Source organism: Diaporthe batatas, assembly GCF_019321695.1.
Source record: "Diaporthe batatas strain CRI 302-4 chromosome Unknown Contig00009, whole genome shotgun sequence".
NCBI lineage: Eukaryota > Fungi > Ascomycota > Sordariomycetes > Diaporthales > Diaporthaceae > Diaporthe > Diaporthe batatas.
Genome location: NW_025408556.1, coordinates 2,455,880 through 2,483,768, shown reverse-complemented (window position 1 = coordinate 2,483,768; position 27,889 = coordinate 2,455,880). Strand labels below are relative to the sequence as shown.

The 27,889-nt window shown below is 55.2% G+C and overlaps 8 protein-coding genes across 8 annotated transcripts; 6 read left to right on the top strand and 2 right to left on the bottom strand.

Moving 5' to 3' along the window:
- Positions 1-204: 204 nt before the first annotated feature.
- On the top strand, positions 205-1,218 carry KVR01_008361 (uncharacterized protein; the record flags this gene model as incomplete). The annotated part of the gene is made up of 2 exons (XM_044791695.1): positions 205-602; positions 633-1,218. The coding sequence occupies 2 exons, from the start codon at positions 205-207 to the stop codon at positions 1,216-1,218; spliced, it is 984 nt and encodes a 327-aa protein (XP_044643339.1).
- Positions 1,219-1,724: 506 nt separating this feature from the next.
- KVR01_008112 (uncharacterized protein) lies at positions 1,725-4,005 on the top strand (the record flags this gene model as incomplete). The annotated part of the gene is made up of 3 exons (XM_044787065.1): positions 1,725-3,088; positions 3,154-3,470; positions 3,541-4,005. Exons 1-3 carry the CDS (start codon positions 2,119-2,121, stop codon positions 4,003-4,005), a joined length of 1,752 nt encoding a protein of 583 aa, XP_044643090.1. The 5' UTR covers positions 1,725-2,118.
- Positions 4,006-4,402: 397 nt separating this feature from the next.
- Positions 4,403-5,543, top strand: KVR01_007930 (uncharacterized protein; the record flags this gene model as incomplete). Its single annotated transcript, XM_044782783.1, has 2 exons — positions 4,403-4,456; positions 4,773-5,543. 2 exons carry the CDS (start codon positions 4,403-4,405, stop codon positions 5,541-5,543), a joined length of 825 nt encoding a protein of 274 aa, XP_044642908.1.
- Positions 5,544-5,994: 451 nt separating this feature from the next.
- Positions 5,995-7,971, bottom strand: KVR01_007782 (uncharacterized protein; the record flags this gene model as incomplete). Its single annotated transcript, XM_044784765.1, has 3 exons — positions 5,995-6,858; positions 7,006-7,226; positions 7,305-7,971. 3 exons carry the CDS (start codon positions 7,969-7,971, stop codon positions 5,995-5,997), a joined length of 1,752 nt encoding a protein of 583 aa, XP_044642760.1.
- A 5,277-nt stretch (positions 7,972-13,248) lies between these two features.
- Positions 13,249-14,397, bottom strand: KVR01_008103 (uncharacterized protein; the record flags this gene model as incomplete). The annotated part of the gene is made up of 1 exon (XM_044782035.1): positions 13,249-14,397. The coding sequence occupies one exon, from the start codon at positions 14,395-14,397 to the stop codon at positions 13,249-13,251; it is 1,149 nt and encodes a 382-aa protein (XP_044643081.1).
- Positions 14,398-17,912: 3,515 nt separating this feature from the next.
- On the top strand, positions 17,913-22,836 carry KVR01_008356 (uncharacterized protein). Its single transcript, XM_044793036.1, has 3 exons — positions 17,913-17,991; positions 18,059-19,041; positions 19,097-22,836. The coding sequence occupies exons 2-3, from the start codon at positions 18,085-18,087 to the stop codon at positions 22,754-22,756; spliced, it is 4,617 nt and encodes a 1,538-aa protein (XP_044643334.1). The 5' UTR covers positions 17,913-17,991; positions 18,059-18,084; the 3' UTR covers positions 22,757-22,836.
- Positions 22,837-23,932: 1,096 nt separating this feature from the next.
- On the top strand, positions 23,933-25,261 carry KVR01_008164 (uncharacterized protein; the record flags this gene model as incomplete). The annotated part of the gene is made up of 1 exon (XM_044795006.1): positions 23,933-25,261. The coding sequence occupies one exon, from the start codon at positions 23,933-23,935 to the stop codon at positions 25,259-25,261; it is 1,329 nt and encodes a 442-aa protein (XP_044643142.1).
- A 410-nt stretch (positions 25,262-25,671) lies between these two features.
- Positions 25,672-27,323, top strand: KVR01_008310 (uncharacterized protein; the record flags this gene model as incomplete). The annotated part of the gene is made up of 2 exons (XM_044790766.1): positions 25,672-25,751; positions 25,820-27,323. 2 exons carry the CDS (start codon positions 25,672-25,674, stop codon positions 27,321-27,323), a joined length of 1,584 nt encoding a protein of 527 aa, XP_044643288.1.
- Positions 27,324-27,889: the final 566 nt, after the last annotated feature.

Here is a 27,889-nt window from a genome sequence, read left to right as displayed (position 1 = left end):
TTTTTGAGATGGTGCTGGCAGCCTGATTGATTTCTCAAATATTATTTACGCGGCCCTTGACGACCTGTACGAGATCGGGCTAGACCACACACTTTCCTCGTATCACTCTCCTAAAGTATCCCCATTTTCTCCCGGAATACGCCTATTGCTTTGTTACCTCTCACCATAGGGCTCAAAATGTCCACCAAAGCTTACCCCGCAACAATGAACGCCATCCTCGTCGAAGAATTCGGGCCCCCCGAGGTCCTGAAAATGAAACAAGTCACGACCCCAGACCCCAAGCCAGGCCACGCCATAATCAAGATCAAAGCCTTCGGCATAAACCACGCCGAGATGCACATGCGCCGTGGAGAGTGGGCAGAAAGCATGCCCATCATCGGCATCGAATGCGTGGGACTCGTCGCCGCCTGCCCGGGCGGCGAATTCGCCGTCGGGACCCCAGTCGCAGCGGTCATGGGCGGCCTGGGCAGGACGATCAGCGGCAGCTATGCCGAGTACACTAGCGCGCCGGTGGGGAATGTGGTCAAGCTGGGGGAGAGCGAGGAGGATCTGAAAGAGGTATTGGGGTTGGGATGGGGGCAGGTAGCCGCCATCCCGGAGACGTACGCGACAGCCTGGACGGTGCTTTTTAGGAACCTTGAGGTCAAGGCCGGGGAGAGATTGTTGATACGAGGCGGTACGAGCAGCTTCGGGAGGGCCGCTATCAATCTTGCGGTTCAGAAAGGGGCGGAGGTGACGGCGACTTCCAGGAACACGGAGCGGTTTGCAGACTTGAAGGACTTGGGGGCGACTGAAGCACTCCTCGAGGTGCCGGACCTCTCCACTCGTCTTCTCAGTGAGGGTCGGGACAAGTTCGACGCCGTCCTTGAGCTTGTCGGCAACAGCACCGTCCTCGACTCTCTCAAGCTGGTCCGCCGCGGTGGTCACGTCTGTCTCGCAGGCTTCCTGGGCGGTCTCGAGCCAATCCCAGACTTCAATCCGCTGCTGCAGATGGCCAGCGGCGTTCACTTCAGCTTCTTTGGTAGTTTTGTGTTTGGCAAAGCGGAATTCCCGCTCTCGGATGTACCTCTCAAAGACATTTTACGCATGGTGGCGGAGAATAAGGTCAAGGCGGAGCCAGGGCGGGTGTGGAAGTTTGATGAGGAGGACATTAGAGAAGCACATCGGCACATGGAGGAGAGCAAGGCAGGTGGGAAGATGGTTGTGGTGGTCGAGTAAGGCTAAAAGGTCGGGGATGGGGAGGTGGATGGGAACTCATAACGTTTCACCCAAGTGTCTGGACCCATACAAAATGTAGCCCAGGAAAGGGGCCACCAACGAAGCGCAGTTGGCAAGGCGAAAACGAGACCAGAACTGGCGGTGTTCCCTGATCCACTATGTCAAGTCCTCTTAAGGATCGTAAGCGGATGAGAATGAATGAATCTTTCTGGTAACTCATACTCCGTACTTCGGAACTCTGTATGTATTGGCTTGTTGTCGTTAAGGACCAGGCGGTCTAATCACGTGGAGGCGTCAGAGACCCACCGTCCCCCAGGAGTGGGTCTAACTAAAAGTCTTATTATTCGAAGCAGTATTGAACTACTATATACTTTTAACGTTGAACCTTCACCTTACACGGACTGTCTAACTTCAGAATGCCTGATTTTGATTCATATATCACTGGCCTTTCGTATCTAAATCATCCAACTCTTGAGATCAGCCCACATCAGCAGCTTCCAAGACTCGTCGCCGCAAGCGTGAGAAAAAAAATCTAGACGGGACCGATAGGCAGAAGCATTACCGGGTACAGGGGCATAGGACCACAGAGTTTCGCGAATCCTCCTCGCTCCAGAACACCCAGTGAGCCCCCTGCTAGCCCGCTCGGCTCCCGGGGTCGAGTCTGCAGGCCAAGGCGACGGCGGCTCCCGGCAAATTGGCGATGCTACCGCATCTACAACGCTAATCACGATGCCTGCAGCTTGCCACGCCAGTCCGGCATTCTGGTACGGCCCTTGGTGCCCTGATACGGACTGCCACCGAGGATCCGCCGCCCGCATTGTGGCGCGAATCGGCTTTTCCATGGATCTCCAACTGCCTAGTGCATAGTAGAAGACGACGACCCTGAACAAAAATGTGGGCATGTCTCACCTCCACCTCGGGTGGGTCGCCGCCGTCGTCGACTCTATATTTTCCGCCCTTCAACAACATCAACATCGTCCGTCCTCCGCGTCCTCCCTCTCTGAGTCTGCACCGGGCAGACGACACCCACCAGAGCGAGAACCAGCCGACCCCGACGGCCTGATCCCCCTCCTCCCGCCCACCATGAAGGACAACTACGTCGACGTCGCCGCCGCCGAGGCGCCGACCTCAGCAGGCGGCCTCCTCTCCCAGGACGAGGCCGACATGGTCCGCCTGGGCAAGGCCCAGCAGTTCAGGCGCAACTTCTCCTTCTGGTCGACCTTCGGCTTCGTGTCCATCTACATGGCGACGTGGGAGTTCGTCATCGTCTCCATGTCGCCCTCCATCGCCGCGACGGGCTACGGCGGCTTCTTCTGGACCTTCCTGGGGTCCGTCCTCTGCTACTCGTCCGTCGTCCTCTCCCTCGCCGAGATGTCCAGCATGAGCCCCACCGCCGGCGGCCAGTACCACTGGGTCTCCGAGTTCGCGCCGGCAGGCTGGCAGAAGCAGGCTAGCTATGCCTCCGGGTGGATGACCAGCCTCGGGTGGATCGCCAGTCTCGCCGGCAGCGTGTACGTGTGTGCTGACCTTGTCCGCGTGTGCGTCAACATATCGTATCCGGATCTTGTCTTCACCAGTTGGCAGGTCTTCCTCATACTCCTGGCCCTCTTCATCCTGACCATCCTGTTGAATACGCTGGGGACCCGGGTGTTCCCGACGCTGGAGGTTGTCAGTCTGATCGGACATACTGTGGGCTTCATCGTGTTTATTGGCATTTTGTGGGGCATGTGCAGGCCCTTGAACAGCAGTAGGGCGGTATTCCTGGATTTCCAGAACAATGGCGGTTGGACCAACTTCGGGACCGTGGCCTTGCTCAACCAGGTCTCGATCATCTGGTCGATGCTGGGTTCGGACACCATTGTTCATATCGGTGAGTTTATGTCCCACACACCTGGGAACTGCAACCTGCCGGGCTTCAACTAACATACCCCACAGCCGAGGAGGTTCAAGACGCGTCGTTGACCGTGCCCCGGGCCATGTGGTGGTCATACGTGTTCAACATCTCGATGGCCTTCGTGATGGTAATTTCCATGCTCTACACCATCGGACCGATCGACACCATCGTCGAGGCCGACCTTCCCTACCTGAACCTGTTCTCGGCAACAGGGAGCGTCGGCGTGGCTCTGTTCCTCGCCATCGTCCTGTTCGTCCTCATCTACGCCGGCAATGTCACAGCCCTAGCAACGACGTCGCGTGAGGTGTGGGCCTTTGCAAGAGATCGCGGGTTTCCGTTTTCCACGTGGATCTCTCGTGTACGTGATATGAAATTCCGGGCACGCGTCACCCCCCTTTTCCAAATCATTTTGCTAACGCGACCTACAGATGAACCACAAATACGACATGCCCTTCAACTCAATCTACCTCTCATCCATCGTCGCCCTCATCCTATGCCTCATCACACTCGGCTCCGACACCGCCTTCAACATCATAATCTCCGTCTCGCTCCTCGCCCTCATGTCGACATACATGCTCTCCATCGGCTGCGTGCTCCTGCGCCGCATCCAGGGCGGCGAGCTGCCCCCGGCCAGGTGGAGCCTCGGCCGCCTCGGCCTGCCCATCAACGCCTTCGCGGTCGGCTACGCCTTGTTCATCGTCATCCTCAGCTGCCTGCCGTACTCCAACCCCACGACAGCCATTGATGCAAATTGGGCGCCTGCCATTTGGGCGGCGGTCATCCTGATCAGTGTGGTGGCTTATGTCTTCCATGGGAGGAGGAAGTTCACGCCGCCGGTTATATTTATTGAGGGTAAGAGGGCACGCGGTGAACAGTTACAGAAGGTGCTCTGAGATGCTTGTTATAGCAGATGGTGATTTGTAAATAGTCATGGAGCTTAAATACTCAGCCCCTTTACATTGACTCATCGGTCCTGCAAAATGTTGGCCTGAATCTGTCCACAAAGGCCCAAGGCTCACTCAATATGCCTATCTAATTTTGCCTGTCCATTAGCATCGTCATAGAACTCGATATAAAAGCTGCAGAATAGTGACTTCACTAACGATATGATGAGGCTCTCCACGGCAGCCCTTGGAAAAAGTCCAACAATCGTTAATCACAAATTGAGTCTAAGTCTGTCTCCTACTGTATGCATTCACGATAAGGGTCTTCATAACGACTCATACTCGCTTAAAAGACTCATTACCTTATTAGTATGAATGGGTTTGCCATCCCCCCGCTCAGTCAAGCATGGTCATCCCCATCCCCGCATCTCAGGCCAAAACATGTGTTATGGAAAAGATGGTTTGTTTACTTCCCAATCTGTCATGGGGATAGTGTCACGACTAACAACATGACCGCGGCGCCTAGGTTTTATACTAGAGAGATGGGGCCCAGCCAGCGTCACCTGGTGACTACCTAGGTAGATGCCAGTGCGGATCTAGAGGGCCTTTTTGATAGAAATGAACACATATAAAAAAGTGCCCTACCTCCCAGCATCCCCCACATTTTTCTTCCCCTTAACCACATCAACCTTTCACCCCAAACAGTGCACGCTTGGAAAAAAAAAACGCACAAACACCAACAACAAAAAAACCAATAACAATTTCAAAACCACCAGAAAGACAAGATGCACATCTCAGCACTCACAACCGGCCTCCTAGGCCTAGCAACCACAGCCTCAGCCCAGCTCATCCACCCCAACACCACCGGGATCATCACCAGCAACACCACCACCACCACCACCAACAGCCACGCCGACAAAACCGGCGTCCCCATCAAGGACTGGGCCATACATCAAGGCCCAGGCCCAGTTATAATCCCCACAAACACCACCAACGGCAGCACCAACAAAACCCACCCCAAGAAAGAGTGGTTCAAATACCACCCCCTGGGCCGCCCCGGCGGCCACGGCCCTGTGATCATCCCAGACGACAAGTGGGACGACATCCCCACCACCACCACCCCCAACACCTCCTACAGGCTCTGGCTGACACCAGGAGACGAGGACGTGGAGGATCCGGCCCTCAACCGCGACCCCCGCCGCGTCTCAACACAAGACCGCCGCCGCCGACTGATCGCCAAGCGCGACGGGCCGGGGGACCCCTTACCCCCGCGCGACAGGACCCTCGCCGACCACATGGAGAACCACGGCTCCATGCTGCCCGAGTGCTACAAGACGTGCATGCGCAAGGTGGACGGCAGGGACTCGATCCACATGGGCAAGGACTCGCTCGGCCTCATCTGCGGCAGCAAGTGGACCATGTTCGCCTGGTGGAGCGAGCACCCCCTCTACGGCTGCGTCAACGGGGATGGCGGGTGCGCCAACAAGGAGGACCACCGCGTCGCGTACAGGTGGCTCAAGTGGACCTGTGGGAACAGGCCAGCCTGAGCTTTTGTGGACGGCACCGTTGTTAGCACCGCCCCAACACGACACTAAGGGGTCCGGCACTGGCCTTTCGCTGCCTCGCTGAGGACTTTACTGGATATTAGTGTGATGGATCATGGTTGAAGTGAGCCGGGCCGGCGCGGGGAGCTTAAGGTTTTTGACAGCTTGACGCCGGCACAACTAGCTCAACATAGGCGGGTTTGGATCATAGAAATGCGAACTGGTGTTCAACAGACCCTTCCTGTTCAAAACAGCCCATGTGTATGTGTGAGGTCCAGGTGATTTCTGTGCAAACTCTTTATGGATCAAACCCTAATCTACATACCTCAGTCCAACACATTATTCGCAAAACTAAAACGGTTAGCGTCTTAGAAAAAAGGCAAGGAAGCGAGAAGCATTCAGTGTTGGTAGTTGAGATCTAGTCAATAGAATCTAGGCGTCTAAAGAAACGTGTTTATTCAAGGCCCTCCAGCTGGGCCTTGATCCGCAGCGCAAGAAGTCTCGAATAGTACCTGCACACGGCCAGATTGCCGCCGTGGAACCAGAAGCCGGGGTGGCCAGAGTCCCTCCACAAGGCCCGGAACTCGCCGCTGTCGTCAAAGCCCCAGATGTCTCGAAGCTTGTCGCCGACCTTGTCTCCGAATATGCTGCTCGCTTGGGTGCGCATGTTCTGATACCCCGTCGCGAAAATGATCTCGTCCGCTTCGAGCTCAGTTCCGTCTGCGAACCGCAGCCCCTTCGGCAGCACCTCTGTGATCTCCTGGCCTTGCTTGACCTTGATCTTGCCGTCGATGATGAGCTGCGATGCGCCGACGTCAATGTAGTACCCACCACCCCGCTGGAAATACTTGATGTAGAGACCACAATCATCTGGTCCCTTGTCGGTCTTGAACCCTGCCTTTGCCAGGCCCTCGAGGGTTTCTTTGTCATTGATCTGATGGAGCTTGGTGATCTCAAAGTGTTGCGCCTTGGTCACCTCAGCTGGTGTACCCCAAGAGAGCAAGTCGGCATCCTCGGTGGGCGGACCACCCTCTTCGTAGGCGACGGCCAGGCTGATCTTGCAGATGGACTGGCTTGAGACGACGCAGGTTGTTGATCTCTGGACCATCGTCACGTCGTATCCGTTCTCATAGTAATCTTGACAGATGTCGTGGCTCGAGTTGCAGGCACCGACCACAATTGCTTTCTTTCCCTGGCTGTTGGGCTTTGCGCCTGGAAATTGGGATGAGTGGCAGATGATGTCACCCTTGAAAGAATCCCATCCTTTGATGTTCGGGATGTTCGCCTTGCCGGAGTGCCCTGTCGATTGAATTATATGCTTCGGGTGCAGTGTCCGATTCTCGGTTGACCCATCCGGTAGCTGCCTTCGCACTGTGACAGTCCACCGCTTCTGAGAGTCATCCCAGGAGCCAGACTCAACAGTTGTCCTCGTCCACACATTCAGTTCCAACAGTTTGGCGTAGGCTTCGAAGAAATCGGCCAGTTTGTCCTTAGGTGTGAAAATAGGCCACCACTCAGGGAACTGGATGTATGGCAGGTGATCGATCCAGACTGGGTCATGGAGAACGAGCTGGTGGTAGCGCTTTCGCCAGTTGTCGCCGACATTATCATTCATGTCGACAATGAGCGTTGGCACGTTCAGCATCTTGAGCCTGGCATGTGCAGATAAGCCACCCTGGCCAGCACCTAGACAGTAGGAGTTATTAGCATGCAGCCTTCTTTCGTGATCTTAGTCAGGACCATTGTGCTATCGGGAGGCCATACCAATGATGAGAACATCTGGGTCTCGGTCCACAAAGCTGGATTCCTCGTTCCTTCTGTCCAGCCAGTTCTTTCGGCTCCTGTGGTAGCCATGCTGTGCGCCATTTGGCCGTCGCGGACCTGTTGGCTCCTCAAAGCCTTTGAGCTCTTCGAGTGAGGTGAAGAAGGTCCAGATCTTCCAAGATCCCGAGCCATCTTGGGCCAGACGCACGACACCACGGCCAGAACCCAGCTTCGTAGTGATGGTCGTGTAGAAAACGATGCCCTTAGATGTCTGGTGCGGGTTCAAGGGTGCGTATTTAGGTTTGCGCCACTCTGATGAGGCATCCACGGAGACCTTGGTGAGATTGGAGTTGTCTTGCAAGAACTCAACGATGCTGTCCTTGCCCTTGAGGGTCCTCAGGTCCCAGGACAGTGCAAGGTGGTCCCGCCAGTAACACTCGTCATCACTAAACAGAGATGCCACGCCCTCAGCAGCCGCTTTGGAAGGGGCCTTGCCAAGGTACGAGTTAAGTGTCAAGATGATTTCTTTCGCTGTCGCATAGGCATCAACCGGTCCGTCCGTGACTCTGTCAGGCCATTTTGCGACCTCAAGGTTGATAGACCCGGGCTCGCACCGCTGGCTGGATGGAAGAGCAACGGCGGACTGCGTTAGAACGCTGGGACTCATTTTGTGTAGGGCGAGATTCTCTGAAAGGGGATTGCTCGTGAGGGTGCGTAGTAGAGAGACTTGTGGATGTCTTGAGGCTGCTACATCTCCTGGAGGAAGCTCCTTGCAATCGGCTTGTCTTAAGTAGTCATTGCGTAGTCGGCCGTCCGAGGACGTCACCATCAGGTTGACAGATATCCGTCGTGGTGGTGGCACAGCACTAGCCTCCCTCCCCACACTCTCCCCACGTTCGTATGGATCCCCGTCGATCTATTAGGGTTACCCGAAATCCGGGGGAGGGGTACGTGCCCCTGTCCCTGCGACGTCGGCAGCCTGCCCATGTCTCGGGCTACGTGACATTCGCGGTCCCTCCCGCGCCAGCTCATCAGCCGCCCTGAATCCAGCTGAATATGGTCGAGCCGCTCGCCCGGGGAACTGTTTTGCCAAGATGTCATTGAGGTTGGCATTGGAAGACTGGACTGAACGCTGCAATGCGGCTCCACATTGTGCGGGTGTGTGGAGTCGAAGCTGAAGCTATCCCCGCATCCGAGGCCCTCAGCGTGTACAGGCCGGAATGCCTCTTCTGGTGGACCGAGAGACAACTGTACGACACCAAATGGGGAATGTGGATTCCATAGCAGAAACCGGTTGCTGAGTGACTGATCGTCGAGTGTACCATGCCACAAACAACTTGACGTGAGACTGGAACGGTGTAACTGATTTGCAATTTGCCATGTTATTGAGTTTGGGTGGACTCTGCTGCCCGTGTTGGGCGCGATCCCAAATTGTCATGCAACGGCAATCTGACCAGATGCATAGGTGCTCAAGCTGTGAGCGGCCGCCCGTTGGAAGCACTCATCCTCCGCTGGTTGGCTGCCCTGACAGTCGTCATGTTCTGAGTGATCACACTCTCGTGCAAATCCCTCAGCAAGCCCATCTCCCTCGTCCGTCTTGTCATGGGTGTCCGGTTCTTGAGTTTGCCTGCCAACCTGCATCCAGAGACGACTTCCACACAATCTTCCTCATCATCTCAATCCCTGGTCAAAGTGTCAGTGCCCCATTGGAAGGTCGGTGTCAGGAACTGATCAACTCACTGATGCTTGACCATTGCTCTTTCAGCAATGCTTGTGCCACTCGGTGAGATCCTCCCACATCCATCTGTCCGAACAAGGTTTCCAAGTCCTTCCTTCTGGCTCGATGTCCAAGCAGCAAAGGCTACGATGGGGTCATCGACTGAACTTCTCATGCACCCATTGTGGGAAACACAGTTGGGAAGGACTTGCCATTGCGTGAGCCGCACTTCTGAATCCCCAGCAGTACCCTCCGCGGTTGCACCTCAGATCATGCCTTAATGGAGGAGCTCAGGTTTCTCAGAACTGCGAGAGTCATCATCTGATCAGTGTGCTCACATCCAAGACAGCACTCGCGATCCAAGAAAGAAATGTCACGGCAAGGGGACTTACCGAGCTTTCTGAACCAATGAGAACAGTGACGCCACTGCAGACACCGTGTGGGCCCGTGTCTGGAATGAATTGGTAAGCATCAACCAATTTCCAACAGAGAATGGTCTGTGAACGTGCCATTGCCCGCATGGAAAGACCAACTGCTCATTTATCTGACCAACAGGCTCGGCGTCGCCGGTTCGACGGTCCGAATCCGTATTCTGTGAAGCCAAATCAGTGTCTGTCATACCACCTGTGTGGAGGAAGTGACATTAGGGAGAAGTGGGCAGAACCCACAAGGACTTAAGCCAGCAAGTGTTCACACCATATCGGCGTCATGCTGCATCGAAAAAACAGCCAGGATTGGCTGAGAAATGATCTCTTCGTAGTCAGAGAGAGTCTGGAAGAAGTCAGCTAGAAATCAAGGCCGCCAGATGCCCTGGAAAGGGGGGATGGAGGGCAGGCTCACTCTTGTAGTTCCCAGGAAGATTTTGCGCGTCGGGGTCATGGTATTTGAGACACTGTCGCATTGCAGCAACGTGTTTGAGATCGTTGGAAAACACCGATGGCATGTCGAAAGAAACGACAGGGTTGTTTGAATAGATTGCATCGACAACAGCGCAGTTGGCTGAGGCGAAAGATTCGCGTTGAGTCAATCATATTTCCAATCTGGAAGAGAACAGTAGCTTCCACACTTGCTCGATTGGAGAGCCAACCGGACGATGCCGATCCGCAGAGCTCGTAAAGAGGAATGGCTACTGGCTGAACGGTCGACGCCAAGATCATGTGGACGACAGGACCATGAATGAGAGCCGTGGATTGGACTGGAAGAACTCAGTTTGCAGAGCAGAGTTGAGATCTGAATTGTCAGGCGGCAAGATCGTGCTGACTGGTGGCTTGAATGTGGAGAAGCCGTGGGCCGGTTGGATCACTCGGATTGACAGAATCAAGTGGGCACCGAGTTGTTGGGAAATGAAGGCTCAGAAGTGGACAGAGCCGCATGCTGAATGAGGAGACTTTATTTGAAGAGTCCGAAGACAGAACATGATCTGAGTAGATTCGACTCGTTGGTCGAGAGCCGTGGGCTGAATGAAGAACTCAGAAGCGACAGTTCGGAAGACACCGAGATTGAGGTGGCAGGCTCGAACGTGACGGAGTGTGGGCTGAATGAAGAACTCGAGAGTGAGAGTTCGGAAACACCGAGATTGCGGTGACTTGAAATGTTGGGCTCGAAAGGAACGGAGCCGTGGGCTGAATGCTGAACTCAAAGGAAAGAGTTCGGAAGACACCGAGATTGAGGTGACTTGGAAATTTGGGCTCGAAAATAACGAAGCCATGGGCTGAATGAAGAACTCGAGAGTAAGAGTTCCGAAGACACCGAGATCGAGGTGATGGGCTCGAAAGTGACGGAGCCGTGGGCTGAATGGGGAGACTCGAAGTGTTTTGAGAGTCGTGGGCTGGTTGGAAAGCTCAAGGAGTATGAGCTTCCAGGAACACCAGTCTGGTGACCGGAAATGACTCGTTGATTGAGAGCCATGGGCTGAAGGAAAAACTCGAATGAGATTTCGGAAGAAACCACTGGCAATACTGAGGTGACGGGCTCGAAAAGGACAGAGCCAGGGGCTGAACGATGGCAAGACTCAGATTGTGTGAGAGTCATGGTCTGATTGAAAAGCTCAAAGAGAGCAACGTTGAAGGCGCACCGAGGTTCTGGTGGCCAACAATGGCTTGTTGGGTGAAAGCCGTGGGCTGGAGAACTCAAGGAGAGAGAGAGTTCGAATAGACACCGAAGTGTACTGGCTTGAGATTGGTTCGATGGGTGAGAACCGTGGGCTGAATGGATGACTCCAATGTGCTAGAGTCATTCCGAAGAAATCAGACACCTGAAGTTGGGTGACTGAAGAAGCTCCAAAAAGAAAAGAGCTGTGGGCCGACGGCGTCAAGAGCAAGGCCGCCGACTGAAGGATGCTCAAGATGGTGTGAGCAGTGGGCTGAAGGACCAGAATGCTGAAATGATGGCATCTGGCGAGACTCAAGTCGAGTCGTGTGCTGACAAGCCAAGACCGAGGTTTTGGTGATTGGCTGTCTGGAATAGCTCGTTTGAGAGTAGAGCAGTGGGCTGGTAGAAAGACATCGTTGGTGTGATGACTCTCTGGATGGCTCCGATTGAAGAGAGCAGTAGGCTGGTAGACAGACATCGTGGGTGTGATGACTGCCTGGAGGGGTCTATGATTGAAGAGACCGGTAGGGCTGGAAAGCCGGACACCGAGGGTATGGTGAGCGGCAGGAGTCGATTGGAATGACTCATCGTCAGACAACAAGACTTTTGTTGACTGGAGTGGCTCGGATTGGTCATCTTGGAAGATGAAAGGCCAGAACACTAGAGTTGTGGTGACTGGCATGGCTCAAATTGGTTGGAAGACTGGAAGTCGAACATCGAGTTTGTGATGATCGACATGGCTCGGATTGATCCTCTTGAAGCAAGGTGACACGATTAATCTGAGGTTGCCTATGAGGCACGAATGCATGTGGCGTGCAAGCGAAGAGGCCAGTACACCGGCGTGGTGACTGACGTGGCTCAAGTTTGTGGAAGAAGAGACAGAAGACTCGCCATCAAGTGATGATGGCTGAAACGCCTCGTGTGGGTAGAACCATTGGAGTCTGTCGGGCTGGAATTGATTGAAATTGTCGAATGCTGGACATCAAGGATGTGACGTCCAGCATGACCGGAAGGATCTGGTCATGTCACCATACTCGTTGGAACATGGCGTTGTCTCCAGAACAATGAACGTTGATCTGGAAGACCAAGTGGATGGGTGGCGGCACGATGGGAAACCGCAGGCTCGCAAGTCTCCAGCACAGTGGTAGCTGCTGTGCAGAGGAAGAAGTGTTGGCTCGGAAGTCTCCAGAACAGAGTTTGTTCTCTGGAGGCGAAGAGCCACAGGCTCGGAAGTCTCTGAACAGAAGTTGGTGCTCAGGAGACCAAGTGTACTTGTAGCGGCATGTTGATGAACCGCAGGCTCGGGAGTCATCAGAACAATGGTAGGTGTCTGAAGACGAAGTGGACTGGTGGCGGCTTGATAATAGACCGCAGACTCAGAAGTCATCAGAACAATGGTAGGTGTCTGAAGACGAAGTGGACTGGTGGCGGCATGTTGATGAACCGCAGGCTCAAAGGTCTCAGGTTGAGACGCTGGATAATGTGCGCTCCGAAGGGATGGTGCGCAAAGCTTGTGAGGTCGGTGTGGTGGACAGATCTCAAGCAGTGGACATGTAGAACATGACTGAGTAGACAGCTCAAAGGACTGGAAGATTGCCTTGAGAGAAATTGAGTTGGGTGTGCCAGATTGTGTGTGGTATGGCACGAAGAAGCTCCGGAGAGTGTTGAGCTTCAAGCTGGACTAGACTGGAAAGTCGAAATGGTTTTGATTCAGATTGCAGAGGTTGTTTGAGTACCTCGACGATTGCTGGAGTTGCGCTCAAGGTGTGAGGCGCGACGCTCAAGAAGTGGAAGATATCTCAAGCGATGCTGGATGAGGCCGATGAGAACAGTGTGATGAGAACTGCTCGGAGGCCCAACGGTGAGCTATTGCTGGTGAAGTCATGTCAAGCCAGTCGGGTGGAGAGTCGACTTGGCGAGATGTGGATCGTGACAGGCGATTGGTGAATGCGAGTCGACAATGATGGCGATGCGTATGTGAATGGCATCTGCGTTTCTGCTTGGCATCTGCGTGTGCGCTGCCCAATGGCACGGCAGAAGGTCCCGGAGGATACCGCTTGGAGGTGCAGAATCCGTCTTCATCCTCCGCCCCCCGAAGGGGAGTATTAACGTCTGCCTCTGACGGAAGAAGCACCCTCAGAGCTCCGAAGGAGATGGGGGGAGAGGAATTTCCTGTGGGGTACGTTGGGGTGATTGAAGTCGTGGGTGGACGTTCGAAGAGAGAGACCGCGGAGACGACACAGGCGAGAAGGCGACAATCGATGTCCCAGCGCCGATCGATGTGCCCGCTGCATCCGCCTCCCGCTGTTGTCCAGAAACAGCTGATCCCGATCCAGCAGTACGGAACCGGTTCTCCTTCTTGTCTCGAACCCACTCCCAGAAAACGTCAGACATTTCGAAGTCGGTAACATGGCGATAGTCGGCATAGTAACGGACTCTGGGCGGCTGAGTCCACGGCAGCAAGCAATCCCAGAGGCTCTCACCAAATACTTGGGAGAGATTCCGTTGCCAGCCTAGATCCCAGGGGTTACCGCGAAAATGCTGAAAGTCGGGGTCGTGCTCGGGGCGGTCGGGCAAAAGCGCGAACCAAAAGCCACCTCGCACTCCGGCGACTTGACGTAACTGGTGTTTCTCCGATATCGTGACATTCCGCAAAGCCAAATCTCGACCCTTGAGCCAGAGGTTGCTGCCCGCAAGGAAGATGGCGACGGCGACGGCCCTAGTCACCGCCGGCGCATGAGCCAAGACGGACGAGCTACCATGGCGAGAAATGGCGATGAAGGAAATGATCATCACGATGATGGCGTCCAAAAAGAGAAAGAAGATGGTGAGCAGGTATGACTTGATCGTGTCCAGCCAGACACAGACGCGAAGCCAACCGCAGAAATGGTCGTACAGAGCCAGGTGTACATCCGCACCATCTCTTTTTCCTTTCTTGTGTAAAGCTTCGAAATACGAGCAATGGTAGACCCGGTCGGACAGGAGTTCGTCGCGAGCGCGACAGGCGCCCCTGCACTTCCGAAATCGTCTTGCATTGTCGGGAAATCGAAGTGGACGCATCGGATCACCCCAAAAGATGAAGTCGGACTGATGGATGGATGTGCGCCCACACATCCGCGATCTTGGCGAGTATGACCGTGCGACGGCGAAGGCCCAACAGACGAGGAACCAGGTGCGGACTAGCCCTAGCCCGACCCAGATCCCGAGAGCTGCCTTCCAGCCCGTCGAATGCCCAGACGGCACAAGCCAGAGATCTCCATCATGGACGACCCTCCAGAGTTGCATGTCTTGAATAGAGGAGGTTAGTATCAGGACGATGAGAATTGGGAAGATAGAAAGTAGTAAGATGGGAATGGGGAATGTGGAAGACGTGAAGGGGAACGATGTGATGGAGTAGACAGCAGGGGCAGAGGGCAGAGGGCAGGCCCATGGGCACAAGCGTAGTGGTAGGATGTCTTGAGGAGACGGCGCCAGGGAATGGACCCGAAGAGAGCTGGATGAGAGGGCATAGCACAGGCTGAGGGTGGGAGTTGGCGGAGGAAAAGTTGCCAGTGCTGGTTGAGAGATGCCGAGGGAGGAATTGCTGGAGGACCAAGCCCTGAAGTGCTGGTTGGGAAATCCATAGAGGCAAATTGCTGGCTGCGAAGTGCTAGACGCCATGTGCTCGAGAAGAAGTGTCGGAGAAGAACTTCTGGCAAAGGGCTGCTGGTCGATTCGGCGTTCGCTTGTGGTAGATACGCCAAGCAGGAAAGGGAAGAAGAAAAGAGCAGCAGCAGCAGGAGAAAAAGGCAGACGAGGGCCAACAGGGCAGGACGGAGACTGGGGCCACGACGACGACGACGACGACGACGACAACAACACGACAGAAGAAAACACTCACAAGCAAACTCGTACCCCACAGACCATGTTGACACGGTGAGGTAAACCAGAATACCGAGGACGAACAGCCACCCTCCGCGCGGGTCATTCAGCACCCACACCCAGAGGTTGCCCAGGCCGTCCATCGCGACTCGAAGTAATCCGTACCTCGAGGACCGTGTCGGAGAAAGTTGGTGAAAGACCTTCTCAGGTGCGTATGGGAAAGATGTTCGGAAGAATAGAGAAAAGGTAGAGCAAACGCCGGCAACGAATGATGCCTAATCAATAAGTTCGACGCGAAATCTGCGTCCATAACGCAAATTGCTTCTTGAAGAAGAAAAGAAGAGAAGAGAGGAAGAAGACGCGGGCGATCGCGAGACAACAAGGCAGAGGGCATGGGACGGGGGGCCAGAGCTCGGGCCACCTGCCTCTCTGTGCCTTCCCTGGGGTGCCTTCCTCAGGTTTCTGCGCTGGGTCGATGTCATGGCAGAAGCTGGAAGGAGCTCCAGGAAACTGATCATGTCCAGAAACGGTGAAGAACGGCAAACACAAACTTCACAGACGAGAATAGAGTCGCGCACTTCTAGTATGAGGTAGACAATTTGCTGCGAAGACTCTATGTAGGTTGATCATCTCATAGGAAGTCTTTTTATTCCGCTAAACTTCTCGCGAGAGGCTGCATGGGAGGATTTAGTTCTCCGTCACAAAACGGAGAGAAGGCTGTGAACGGTCTGTGCTTGCATGGTTGTCCAACGGAGCCGCAACCACCTTCCCTAAACCACCGTCACCTGCCATGGGACTCAACAACAATGACGCGTTTCTACTCAAGCGATGGCAAGACCTGCTGCTAGATCCAATCCTGAAGTAATGCCTATGCACGTCAACATCCTCTGCTGACTACATCGATGTTGTCATCGACATCTGAAGGCAGGAAGTCTCCAAGGCAGCCCATCAATCTGCCATGGGCAATTGGTAGAGGGTCAACAAAGACCACGATTGGGGCCAAATTGAACATAGGCATAACACAAGATTTAAAAATCCCCATTGTCATGGGTGTCTGTAGGTCTGAATCACTGCCTGTTGTTCACGTCGCGTTTCCTGATGCAACGCGACAAAGAAGGTGGCATCTCTTCCAGAGAGAGCACAAGCTTGGGAGACTGCCTTTCGATGATGGGATGGATCAATGATTGGATCAGATGCTTTCATGGATCGATCCATGGGGGTTGATGCTGAAAGGGGTTTGGCGCAATGTGTTGAGGGCAGTTGCCATGAACGCCATCAGTCACCGGAGCAATTCTTCCGCAATGGCACATCTTTTACAGGCAGCAGCTGAAAACTGAAGGAAGGCTCCACATTCAGTTGAGCATTCTCGCTCGTCATGGGTGATGTAATGCAGCAGACATGGACTGAAGCCCAGGCAGTTGTGTGCTGTGGCCGACAGACACGGCAAGGAAGCCTTCTAAAACGGAAGACGAGGCAATACGTCAGTGAAAACGGCCGTGTAGCATCCGAAACTGTGCGGCCTTAGCTGCAATGTCCAGCCCAGGGGTGGCCACCAAATCGGTGACGGGAGAGGCGCAAGTACGCGCAGATGGAAATCTCGTGCGTGAGAAGCTGTGACACATTGGTCATGAGAAACTGAATGCAGATTTGCATCGACATCTTCTTTCCAGATTTGTGCGCAATGTCTGCTCGCTGTTGCTGTGCAGCCAGCCATCTCTGAATGCTCCGAGGCCAATATGTGTCACAAAGTAGCTCCATCGTGCAATGCCCAGCCGTGTTGGCCTTGGTCTTGAGTGTCTCGGGAACTCTGCCCCAACTTTCATTAGCTTCTTGCTGATTGCAGAATCCATCTCCCCTCTAGAGCTCCTCACAGCAACGACTCGATAGCGTCCATTGGCTCATGCAACATTTGAACGTCCTCCGAGCTAAGCTTTTGACATGTAGACCATACCCGACGTCATGTTTGAAGGCAGCAATATTTCTAGGCCTAATTAGCGGCCCTGGCTGGCGACTGATTCTCAAGACCTTTTGACTTCCAGACAAATGTGATTGCTCCCTCCCGAGGTCACCGTCACAGCCCTCGCCGACCTGACGTCGAGTTGCGCTTTTCCAGCATCTACACCTGGCTGTCAACTAGTATGTTCTCGTAATTTTATTGGCGAAACAACTGGAATTGAAAGTACTTTTGCCCCTTGAAATCTAGAACTCTGCAACAAGCATAGACTTGGGCTAATATCCACCTCCGGAGGTCCTCACGTCATAAAATTGTAAGGGGACCTCGGGAGTTGTTGGTGAAAGAACACAAAATCATGATTGGTGAATCTCCGGTCCTATGCTCACTTTTAAAGGCAATTCAGTGGCATCGTCCCACGGTTTGCGGTTACCTGCCCTTATTTTCGAGTTACATGATCCTGGTTGAATAGAAGGAATGCATGTAGGCACAGGGCATCCAGTCTATCTCCCTTCACCAAATTAGGACTTGTACTTGACATATAATGACAATGCAATTTTGCAACGCCTTCAAACACGACAACGTGTATCCAATAACAGAGTTTCCTATGGGATAGGAGAGTATACCACACAACGATTATCCATATGGGGTTGGGAAGAGTTACAGTGGCGGCGCAGTGGACATACGAGCGGGCTCGTGACACTACTGGTTCGGCGACAACGCCTACCCTGACTTCATGCCATTGGCTGCTTAGTATGGATGTCGAGGGCTTCCCAAGGTCAGCTTCACCTGCGGCTGGAACTATTCGGCAGGCACCTAAATGTGCACTTTGTTGCCGGACCCTTGTGTGGGCATGATATGCATGTCAGCCACGGACAGCACCTCAGTGGAGAGAGCCTGAGTGGCTGAGATGCTCAGCCGACATGAGCCCCGCTCATCATCATGTGGGCCCGCGTCTGCTGCCTGATAACATTTGAACTCGGACTTGGAAGAAACACGACAACGTGGAGCATCCCAAAATTCGTCATGAAATCGCCCATGACTTGCAGCCACACTTTTGACATGAGGTACGTTACAGAAACTTTATTCATCACGTTTCTGACGATGCTAATCCCATTTTGGTCTGTTGTGCAGCGTCTCGTCCTTCTCGCCCTCACGAGATGCACCCTAAGCACCGCACCTGGAGAATCCGCGGCCTACCACGCGACGTCGACCGAGACAGGCTAGCTCGAGCCCTTCGACATCACTCAGATCTACAATGGCTGGGCGGCGATGAAGTAGAGCATATCGACAAAGGTGACAACCTTGTCATCATTCATACACTCGCACCCGATCTCCGAGCCAGTTACCAGGTCGCCACCGTCCGTTTCAACGACCTCCCCTCACAACTACAAGCACTTGGGGCCAGGGATGAGTTGGAGATCAAAATTAGGATAGATCCAAAGGGCTCGGGAGTGGCAGAGAGGTGTGGTACAGCGTCTCAGGTTTTGATTGATGAGCATTTCGATGGCGTCACAACACTCCATGCTCCTACTACAGACAAGGAGCATCAAATCGATATCCTCGCGGTCTCCGGCCTGGGCAGCCATCCCTTTGGATCATTTGTGCACAAGAAGCATAGGAATATGTGGTTGGCCGACAACCTACCAGAAGACTTACCCGCTGCCAGAGTGATGATCTTTGGTTACGAGAGCGGGCTGCAGCATAGTACAAGTCATGTCCAACTTGATGATCTAGCTCGCCTGCTCCGGATGGCGATCGGACAAATATCTCCAAGTTACGACAGAAAACCCTTACTCCTGATTGGCCACAGCCTCGGCGGCTTGCTGGTAAAACAGGCATTGATTCAAATTGCCGAGTCGGGCTCCAAAGATGGCGGACGCCTTGACATGATCCAGGGAATCCTCCTCTTCGGGGCCCCTAATGATGGATTGGATATCGAATCACTGGTTCCTATGGTGAACGACCAGCCAAATCGGTTCCTTCTCGAATCACTCAGTTCGAAGAGCTCTCAAGTGCTTAGGCGACAGAAGCAGGAGTTCTCGAAGGTCCTAGAGTTGACAAAGATCCATGTGTATTGCTTATACGAGACTGAGCTGTCACCTACGGCCGCTGAGGTAAGTGGAAATACCGTCTTCACCGAGATTCTGTGTGGTGCTAAATTGGTTGCAGGATCCAGCAACAGGACGATGGAGGATGGCCGGTCCGCCTCGGCTGCTCGTCAGCCATTCTTCGGCAACCAGCTGTCTGCCTGATGATGCTTCTTCAGACCACGCCGTACCTCTTCGTCGGAATCACTCAGATCTGGTCAAATTTGCGTCCCAAGATGCTGAGTACGACAGAGTTGCTTATGTCCTCAAGCACATTCAAAGCGTTTCTTTTAGCGATGGGATTCATGAGCGGGGCTTTCAATCTCGTCAAATCATACGAGAATCACAACCGCAAAACTTGGTCGCGGGTCAGAAAAGAAAATTGACTGGAGAAACGCAAGTCTACGATCCAGGAACAGGACCCGCTGACGAGGCCCTCTGCCCTGTGGTTGGGAAGCGGGCTCGGCTGGACAACCATCTACCGGAACACGTCCAATCACAAGCTGGCGATGACCCTTCTTCGCGCGATCCAGTGTTAGAGAACGAGATGAAAAGCGTGAAAGAGGAGCTCATACGTCAACTCTACTTCTCCAAGATTGACGAGCGCCTCACACACTTGGCCCCTGCCCAAGCAAATACCTGTCGTTGGTTCCTGACCGAGTCAAAGTACCAATCTTGGAAAGATGTGGCACGGATGTCAGAGCACGGTGGCTTCCTTTGGGTTAAAGGAAATCCAGGAACTGGGAAGTCGACCCTGATGAAACTCCTCTTCGAACAGACCAAAATCGACTCACAGGGCGATTCGTCGCGAATTACGTTATCGTTCTTCTTTCTGGCTCGAGGTGCGGTCGAGGAGAAGACCACGACGGGTCTCTATCGATCACTTCTCCACCAGCTCTTTGAGATCGCCCCGGACCTCAAAGCTGGTCTGGAGTGGATGACACTTGATGGTGCCAGGACGATTCAACGGAGCGGGTGGTCTGAGGAAGCGCTGAAACAAACGTTGAAGCATGCCGTGCCTAAGCTTGGGAGCCGTTCTTTGACGATTTTCGTCGATGCACTCGACGAGTGCGACGCAAACAAGGCCGGTGACATGGTCTCATTTTTCGAAGAGCTGTGCGACTGCGCGGAAGAAGCGAGGGTCCAATTGCAGATCTGCTTTTCAAGTCGATATTACCCAACCGTCGTCATCAACAAAGGCCTCGAAGTCTGTTTGGAGGACGAGTACGGACATACCGAAGATATCCGCAAATTCGTCAAGTCGAGACTGAGAATAAAATCGAAGTCTAAGAATACCGAGGCACTCCGCACCGAAATCCAGGAAAAGTCTAGGGGGATTTTTCTCTGGGTTGTTTTGGTTCTTGACATCCTCAACAATGAAAAGTCCATGTCGATCCATAAGCTACGCGATCATCTGCACGGAATTCCGCCGGGACTGGACGACTTATTCCGCATGATACTGACTCGAGACGGGGAGGACCTCGATCAGCTGCAGCTTTGTCTCAACTGGATTCTCTTCGCACGCAGTGCTCTTAAACCGCAAGAGCTCTACTTTGCCGTCCAGATTGGGTTTGACCCAGAATGCTCGGGCTTTTGGGACGAGACTGATTTTGACCTGGAAGACATGAAGACTTATGTGAGAAGTTGCTCTAAAGGCCTGGCTGAAGTGACGCGGAATAAGGCCTCCGAAGTCCAGTTCATCCACGAGTCCGTGAGAGACTTTTTGCTTGGTAAATACCGGACCCAGTGGTCAGGGGCTTTGGAGAATCTTGAAGGCCACGGGCACCGTCTTTTGAGGGACTGCTGTCTTGCTCAGCTGAATGCTTCGATCGACCAACAGCTCGATATACCAAATCCTCTACCAACAGCTTCACAGACAGAGAGGCTGCGCAAGACTATTGCCTCGAAGATCCCGTTTCTGAAATACTCTGTTGACAACGTTCTCCATCACTCCAACCTTGCTGAACGGAATGGAATCGGGCAGGGACAATTTATCTCCGATTTTCCCCTGAAACGGTGGATTTATCTGAACAACATTCTCGAACAGTATGAAGTCCGGCGATTTACCGATTCCGTCAGTCTGCTCTATGTATTCGGGGAAAAAGACCTTGGCGACCTCATACGCAGCCATACCCGGAGGACGCTCTGCTTCCAGATTGAAGCTGAGCGTTGCGGTGCACCGATCCTTGCCGCGTTGGCTGCCCATAGCCATGAAGCGGTCCGAGAGTTTCTGAGAGCCCAGGCCGAGAACGAGCCACCGGATTCTCCGCTTCAAAAGCTCTGTGAACAGTACGAAGAACATCGCAACCTTGATACCACTAGATTCCGCCGGAGCTACACTTTAAAACGACGCACAGCTGAGCAAGTCTTGCACGATCTTATCGAAAACGATGAGGAGTCTGTAGCACTTGCTTTTGTCCTCAGCCCCCACAGGCACGATAAGGCTTTGAATTGGAGCGATGCTGTAGATTCGAAGTTGTTATCGCTTGCTATCGATCGGGGCCATGAGACCATCTTCAGAGCTCTGTTTGAGAGGCGTAACTATGTTGCCCAGAAGAGCGGCCTGTTAGATCGTCTGTTGCCAAATGCAATCGAAGGAGGGCACAAGGGTATTGTTAAACTATTGCTCGATCAATGTGCTGAGGTCGATTTGAAGAATCTTTCAGGCGAGACACTGCTTTGGGTTGCTATTCGAAATGGACATGCGGCTATCGTCCAAATGCTACTCGAAAATGGTGCTGATATCAATTTGAAGAATCTTTTAGGGGAGACACCGATTAGGGTTGCTATTCGAAATGGACATGCGGCTATCGTCAGATTGCTACTCGAAAATGGTGCTACTATCGATTCGAGGTCTGGCATCTATAGTCCTCTGTTGGAGGATGCTATACTTCGGGAACATGTGGCTGTTCTCGAGCAACTAGTTGAAAAAGGCCTTGACGTTGACTCAACATCAGGTCCAGACGGCATGACACTCCTCACATTCGCGGCCGCCGAAGGCAAAGCTGCTGTAGTCGAGTTCCTGGTCAAGGAAGGACGTGCAAAAATTGATTTGGAAGATCACAACGGACAGACGCCACTAATGTTGGCGGCAATGTGGGGGGGTGCGAGGTCAGAAATAATTGAGTTGCTGCTTGGGGCAGGTGCCGAAATCGACAAGCGAGACAACGATGGTCGTTCCGCACTATCCTGGGCCACGGCAAACTACGAGCATGGCGTCAGAGTTGTAGAAATACTGGTCAATAGAAATGCCGACGTCGAGTCGAGAGACACAGGGGGAAGAACACCTCTGTCATGGGCTGCTATACACGGTACAAGCAGATTGGCGGAATCATTGCTTGAGAAAGGTGCCTACGTTGATTCGAAGGATAATGACGGTCGGACGCCGTTGTCATGGGCTGCTCAATGCTCATGGCGTAGGGCAGAGGTGGTGAGGATGTTGCTTGAGAAAGGTGCCTACGTTGATTCGAAGGATAATGACGGTCGGACGCCGTTGTCATGGGCTGCTGAAAACTCATGTGAGGGGCTAGAGGTGATGAGGGTGTTACTAGAGAAAGGTGCCAATCCCAAGTTAAAGGACAAGGCTGGGCGGACACCGCTATCGTGGGCGTTGACGGATAGGGATACTACCCATGGGGCACGTGCCGTTGCGCTGCTCCGGGAGGCGGGTGGCGATCTCGAATCAGAGGGAAGTGAAGAGGGTAAACTTCAGATGCTGCAGCCAACATCTGATATCGCCTAGACAATTACTGTTGTATACGTGCCTCTGACAGGCTGGTGGACTGAAACGCTTGCGGGACACAATGTTATTAATTGGCTCTGCTTCGCTTCCTTGCCGTCTCACTAAGGTGAACTTAAATACCAACAAGAGAAGAGGCCAAATATCGCCCCAGGGTTGTTTTTGGCACCCAGACGTGTAGTCATCTTTAGAAATCGTCATAGTAGGCGTTGTGGGAACAGCTGGAAGGGGAAGCAAATGGTTTCGTGACTGCACGTGGGCAATAGAAGTGGTGTCTCATTCGGGCCTGCGGGCTAGGACAATCCACCCATTACATGCATTGGGTGATACCCGCAGGAACAGGCTTGGCCCCCCCCCCCGGCAATGCGTTCCGTCCAACATCTTGATCTTTATTGACTTGTTGTTTGAGGCTGTGGATCAGTGATGTGATGTAGTTGCAAGTCAAGCGGCCGCAGCTCGGGGGATGGGGGTACGTGCCTGGGTACGTAGGTACCTAGGTGGCGCTATCTCACTCAGTTCAGACATCATGCCCAGCCCCCAGAGCTCTAGGTGGCCCAAGCTTTAGTATTAGGTAATCATGCTGCCTGGGGAACCACCGTGCACCTTTTGTCTCCGCCCATCTCCGCCTCAACCCGCTTCTTCCTCCAACCACCACACCACCATCGCAGCCCACACCCCATCAATCAATCCAACACCACCCACGATCCCGTCGCCGCCGGCCCGAAGCAATCCCAAGGTATCTGCTTGTTGCACCTCGTCGCGACAGCAGGTAACCGTGCAACCGCCTGCCTACGGCCCACGACACTCCCGGCGACCAGTGTCCCGCGGCCAGCACCGACTTTTGACAGGCTTCTACCCGCCGCCACCCACCCCAACGGGAGACGGCGGAAGACCCTGGGTGCTGGTGCCTCCTGCAGCACTGGAGCTCGCCATATCGCGTGTGTCGTGGCTAGGCTGGGCGTTGCGGGGATGAGATCGGCCGGCGCCTGGATCTTTGTTAATCAATCAATCAATTAGTCACGCGCTTTGGTCGGTCACAATCACTGACGAAACAGGTCGACCAGTCCTGCCCAGCTGCGTCGCGGGCCTGTTGGTGCCTGTTTGAAGGGCTTATCGGGGCCAGGTTTGTTGTGAGTCTTTGTCTGTACTGACTGTTGATAGTGCGAGGCAGCGGTCGCGATGGTAGGTGGTCCTACGGGATGCTCGTCTCCCGCCGAACCCGCCTCCTCGCCACCGCCTCGATCAGTAAGCTCTGGCACCACGACGAACCCGAACACGCCCAGGCCGAGCCAAGAGCCCGATGTTGAAGATGAGAACGAGCTCGCGCAAGATCTAGGCCACGCGAGCCCCGACCGACCGCCAACGGAAGCCGAAAGCATTGCAACTACACCTACCAATCCCCGCAACTCCCCAAGCCCTTCTCCATCTCCCAAGAGCAGCAGCTCAGGCGCGCCGTCCCTTGGACACATCGAACCAACATGGCCCAAGAAGATCGACCTGACCAAGATCTCGGCTCTTGCGTCATGGGGCAAAGGTCAGACCCTGCCCGGGCTGCTGTTCGACCTGCACTGGGTCCCCCCCTCCAACAAGGCCTTCCTCGAGCTGCGCGCCTCGGTCCAGCTCAAGCACGCCCCCGGCCGCCGCCGCGACGGCAGGACCAGCGTCTACCTGCACATCTACCCGGAGCGCATCACCCAGCTGACCCTCGACGCCTCGCCCGCCGACAAGATGCTGGGTCACGACACGGTCGCGCTTGCGTTCACGTTGTCCAGGCCGCCGGTACTCGTGGTGCCGCCCACGGGGGAGTTTGAGCCGAGGAACAAAGCGTCGGGAGATATCATTACGGCGCTGTTCGACCTGGCCAGACAGACGGCGTGGACGGTGTACGCCGCCGTCCCGCCTCGCAGCCTGTCCGCCGCGCGATTACGGAAACTGTGCGAGGCCGTCTCCGAGCCGCTGGCGGGTAGCATCGCTGCGTTGGCGGGCGCGGCGACGCTCTACCAGGGGCAGGGGGGCAAGATCGTCGAGGGGGATAGCCTGGGTGGTGGCGAGAGCGGTACCACTGGACACGGTCACGAAGTGCAGCACGACGACCCTCCGGAATACGAGGAGTCAGGCTCTGCCCCAGTATACCACCCCTCCCCCGACAAGGGCAAGAAGCGGCTTCGGCGAGGTAGCACCCCCGAGACATCTCGTGAACAGAAACAACCAGCACCCGCAGCAGACATGGACAGCCTGCTCGAGTCGCGGCTGTCGGCCCTCGAGCAGCGGCTCGGCGACGCACTCGCGGCGCACAGGAAAGAGATGGTGGAACTCGTCGGGCAGGCCGAGGCGCGGATACTGGAGACGCTGCGCAGGGAGATGGGACAGCAGGCGGCGGAGGCGGAGGAGGCGCTGGGCAGGCGGGTGGCGGAGGAGGTGGGCGAGCTGGAGGAGACGGTGATGCGCAACATTAGCGAGGCGCCGCTGCGGGCTACGCTTACCTTTCCGCAGCACCCTTGGTATTAGTGGTGGTTGTAATGGAATGAATGCTATGACTTTTGCACACTGTATCGTACCTACGTATTTTTTGCAAGTTGTTTCGGCAAGGGCAGCGGGAGATGAACATGTCCCGTCTCGAAGTACATGCCTCACATCCCGCCCGAAACAGATGTGTGGATTCCATTCCCCTGCGGCCGGAACCCGGCGCGCTCCCTCGGGCGGCAGCTGCCGGGTCGGGCGCTGGAGATAAGGCCCGAGCTAATCGAGTCGGCAAGGGGCTGGCTGAGGAGGGGTCCGTGTTTTGTTCGGTCAGTTGGTCTCACTTACAACACTCTCACTCACTCACTCACTCGCTCACTCACAGGACAGAAGGGCAGGACGAGCCGAGCCGAGTTGAGACACACCAACACATAACACGGCTGGGCTGATTGACGAGAATGGCCGAAGAGGGCACAGGGACGGACTCGGCGGCGCAGCTGTGGGTGGGCGGGAAGTACCAGCCCGGAAGGGGTGAGCTGTAAGTGAGACTGTCTGTGTCTGTCTGAGCATCATATCGAAAAGAACACTCACTCACACCATCACCAGCATCCCAATCGAAGACCCAGCAACAGGCCAGGTCTTCGCCCACAGCCACTCCGCCACCGCCGAGGATGTCGAAGCCACAGTCCAACAGGCCCACGCAGCCTTCAAATCAGGCGCCTGGTCCCGCGCCCCGCGCCACCACCGCGCCGACGTCCTCGACAAGGCAGCGTCCCTCCTAACAGCCTCCCTGCCAGACCTGATCGCCCTCGAGGTCCGCCAGACGGGGCGCGCAGCCCGCGAGATGAACGCCCAGGTGCCCTCCCTCGTCCGCTGGTTCAGGTACTTCGCGTCCCTCCTGCGCACAGAAGAGCGCCCCGTCCTCCCGACCCAAGGCCAGCTCCACAACTGGGTCGACCGCGTCCCCCTCGGCGTAGTCGTGCAGATCACCCCCTTCAACCACCCGCTCCTCATCGCCGTGAAGAAGATCGCCCCCGCCCTGGCGGCCGGCAACTCCGTCGTCGTCAAGCCCAGCGAGCTCACCCCGCTCACGACCCTCCGGCTGGGCGAGATCCTGGCCGGCGCCGGCGTGCCGGAGGGTGTGTTCAGCGTGCTGCCCGGGTACGGCGCCTCCACGGGCGCGGCGCTGGCCGCGCACCCGCTCGTGCGCAAGGTCGACGTCACGGGCGGGACGGCCGCGGGGCGCGCGATCGGCGCGCTCGCGGGGGGGAACCTGGCGCGGTTCACGGCCGAGCTGGGCGGGAAGGCGCCCCTTGTGATATTCAGGGAGGCGCACGTGGATGCTGCGGTCAACGGGGCCGCGTTCGGCGCGTTCGTGGCCAGCGGGCAGACGTGCGTCGCTGCTACGAGGATCATCGTCGAGAATTCCGTGCTGGATGAGGTGCTTGAGAAACTTGCTGCCAAGGCCGAGTCTATCGCCCGCGGGATGGGGTCGCCCGCGAACCCGGCCTCGACGATGGGGCCGTTGATCTCGAGGCGGCAGCTGGACAACGTCGAGGCGCTCGTCGACGAGGCTGTGGGCGGTGGGCACGCGAGGGCCGTCGTCGGCGGGGCGCGGATGGCGGGGGCGAGCGGGCTGGACGGGACGGACTTGTCTCGGGGGTACTTCTACCCGCCCACCGTCCTGACCTCTACCTCTACCTCCGACCCCAAGAGCATCCTGCGGGCCCGCATCTGGCGCGAGGAGGCGTTCGGCCCCGTCGTGGTGGTGGCCGGCTTCGACACCGAGGCCGAGGCCGTGTCCCTCGCCAACGACAGCGAGTTCGGGCTGGGCGCGGCCGTGTGGACGCGGGACCTGTCGCGGGCGCACCGGGTCGCCGGGATGATCGAGGCGGGGATCGTGTGGGTTAACACGCACCACCGGAATGATCCTAGTAGTCCGTGGGGCGGGATCACGAGTGCCAGCGGGGTGGGGAGCGAGAACGGGGTTGATGCGTATCGGGCGTACACGGCTATGAGGAGTACTATTGTCAACTATGCGTCGCCCGAGGAGAGCCTGGCTGAGGATGATTGGTTCCGGGAGGGTGGTGGGAGTGTGAGGTATGGTTGAATGCACGTGTGGGTGTGTGGATAAAAGTACGGACATTTATTCTTCCATCGAGGCTTGCTCTGGCGGTTTCAATCCTTGCTTACGTCAACCTGGGCAGGTTCTTGCGTGTTCTGGCCCAGGGTGGGATCAAATGGGGTCCTGCAGTAACTATGCAGGAGCGTGACTTGCGCCCAGCGCGGTCGTCCTCGTCTTGTTGAGATATTGCTATGGGACCTTCCAATCGCCGGCGTGACGTTCAAGTTAAACGGGCGAGAAATATCTGTAGACACGAAGAGCTGTAGATGGGGCTGTGTTGGTGATGGCAATGTATGTGATTGATTCCTGTGTACCACTACTACTAATATTGAGGTTTGGCGAAGAAAGAGTAAAACTGAGAGATGTCGCCACCAGGCTGGCTCATCATCAACCCGGGACAAGTCCCACGGACCCAGGGGCCGTTGGCCATCATCACCGACGACTCTCCCTCCACCTTTAGACCCGCATCACCGCCTCCCAGACCATGGCCTTGCACACACCACACGCTCACTGCTATCAACAAGTATATATCTCGAAATATCATGCTCCAA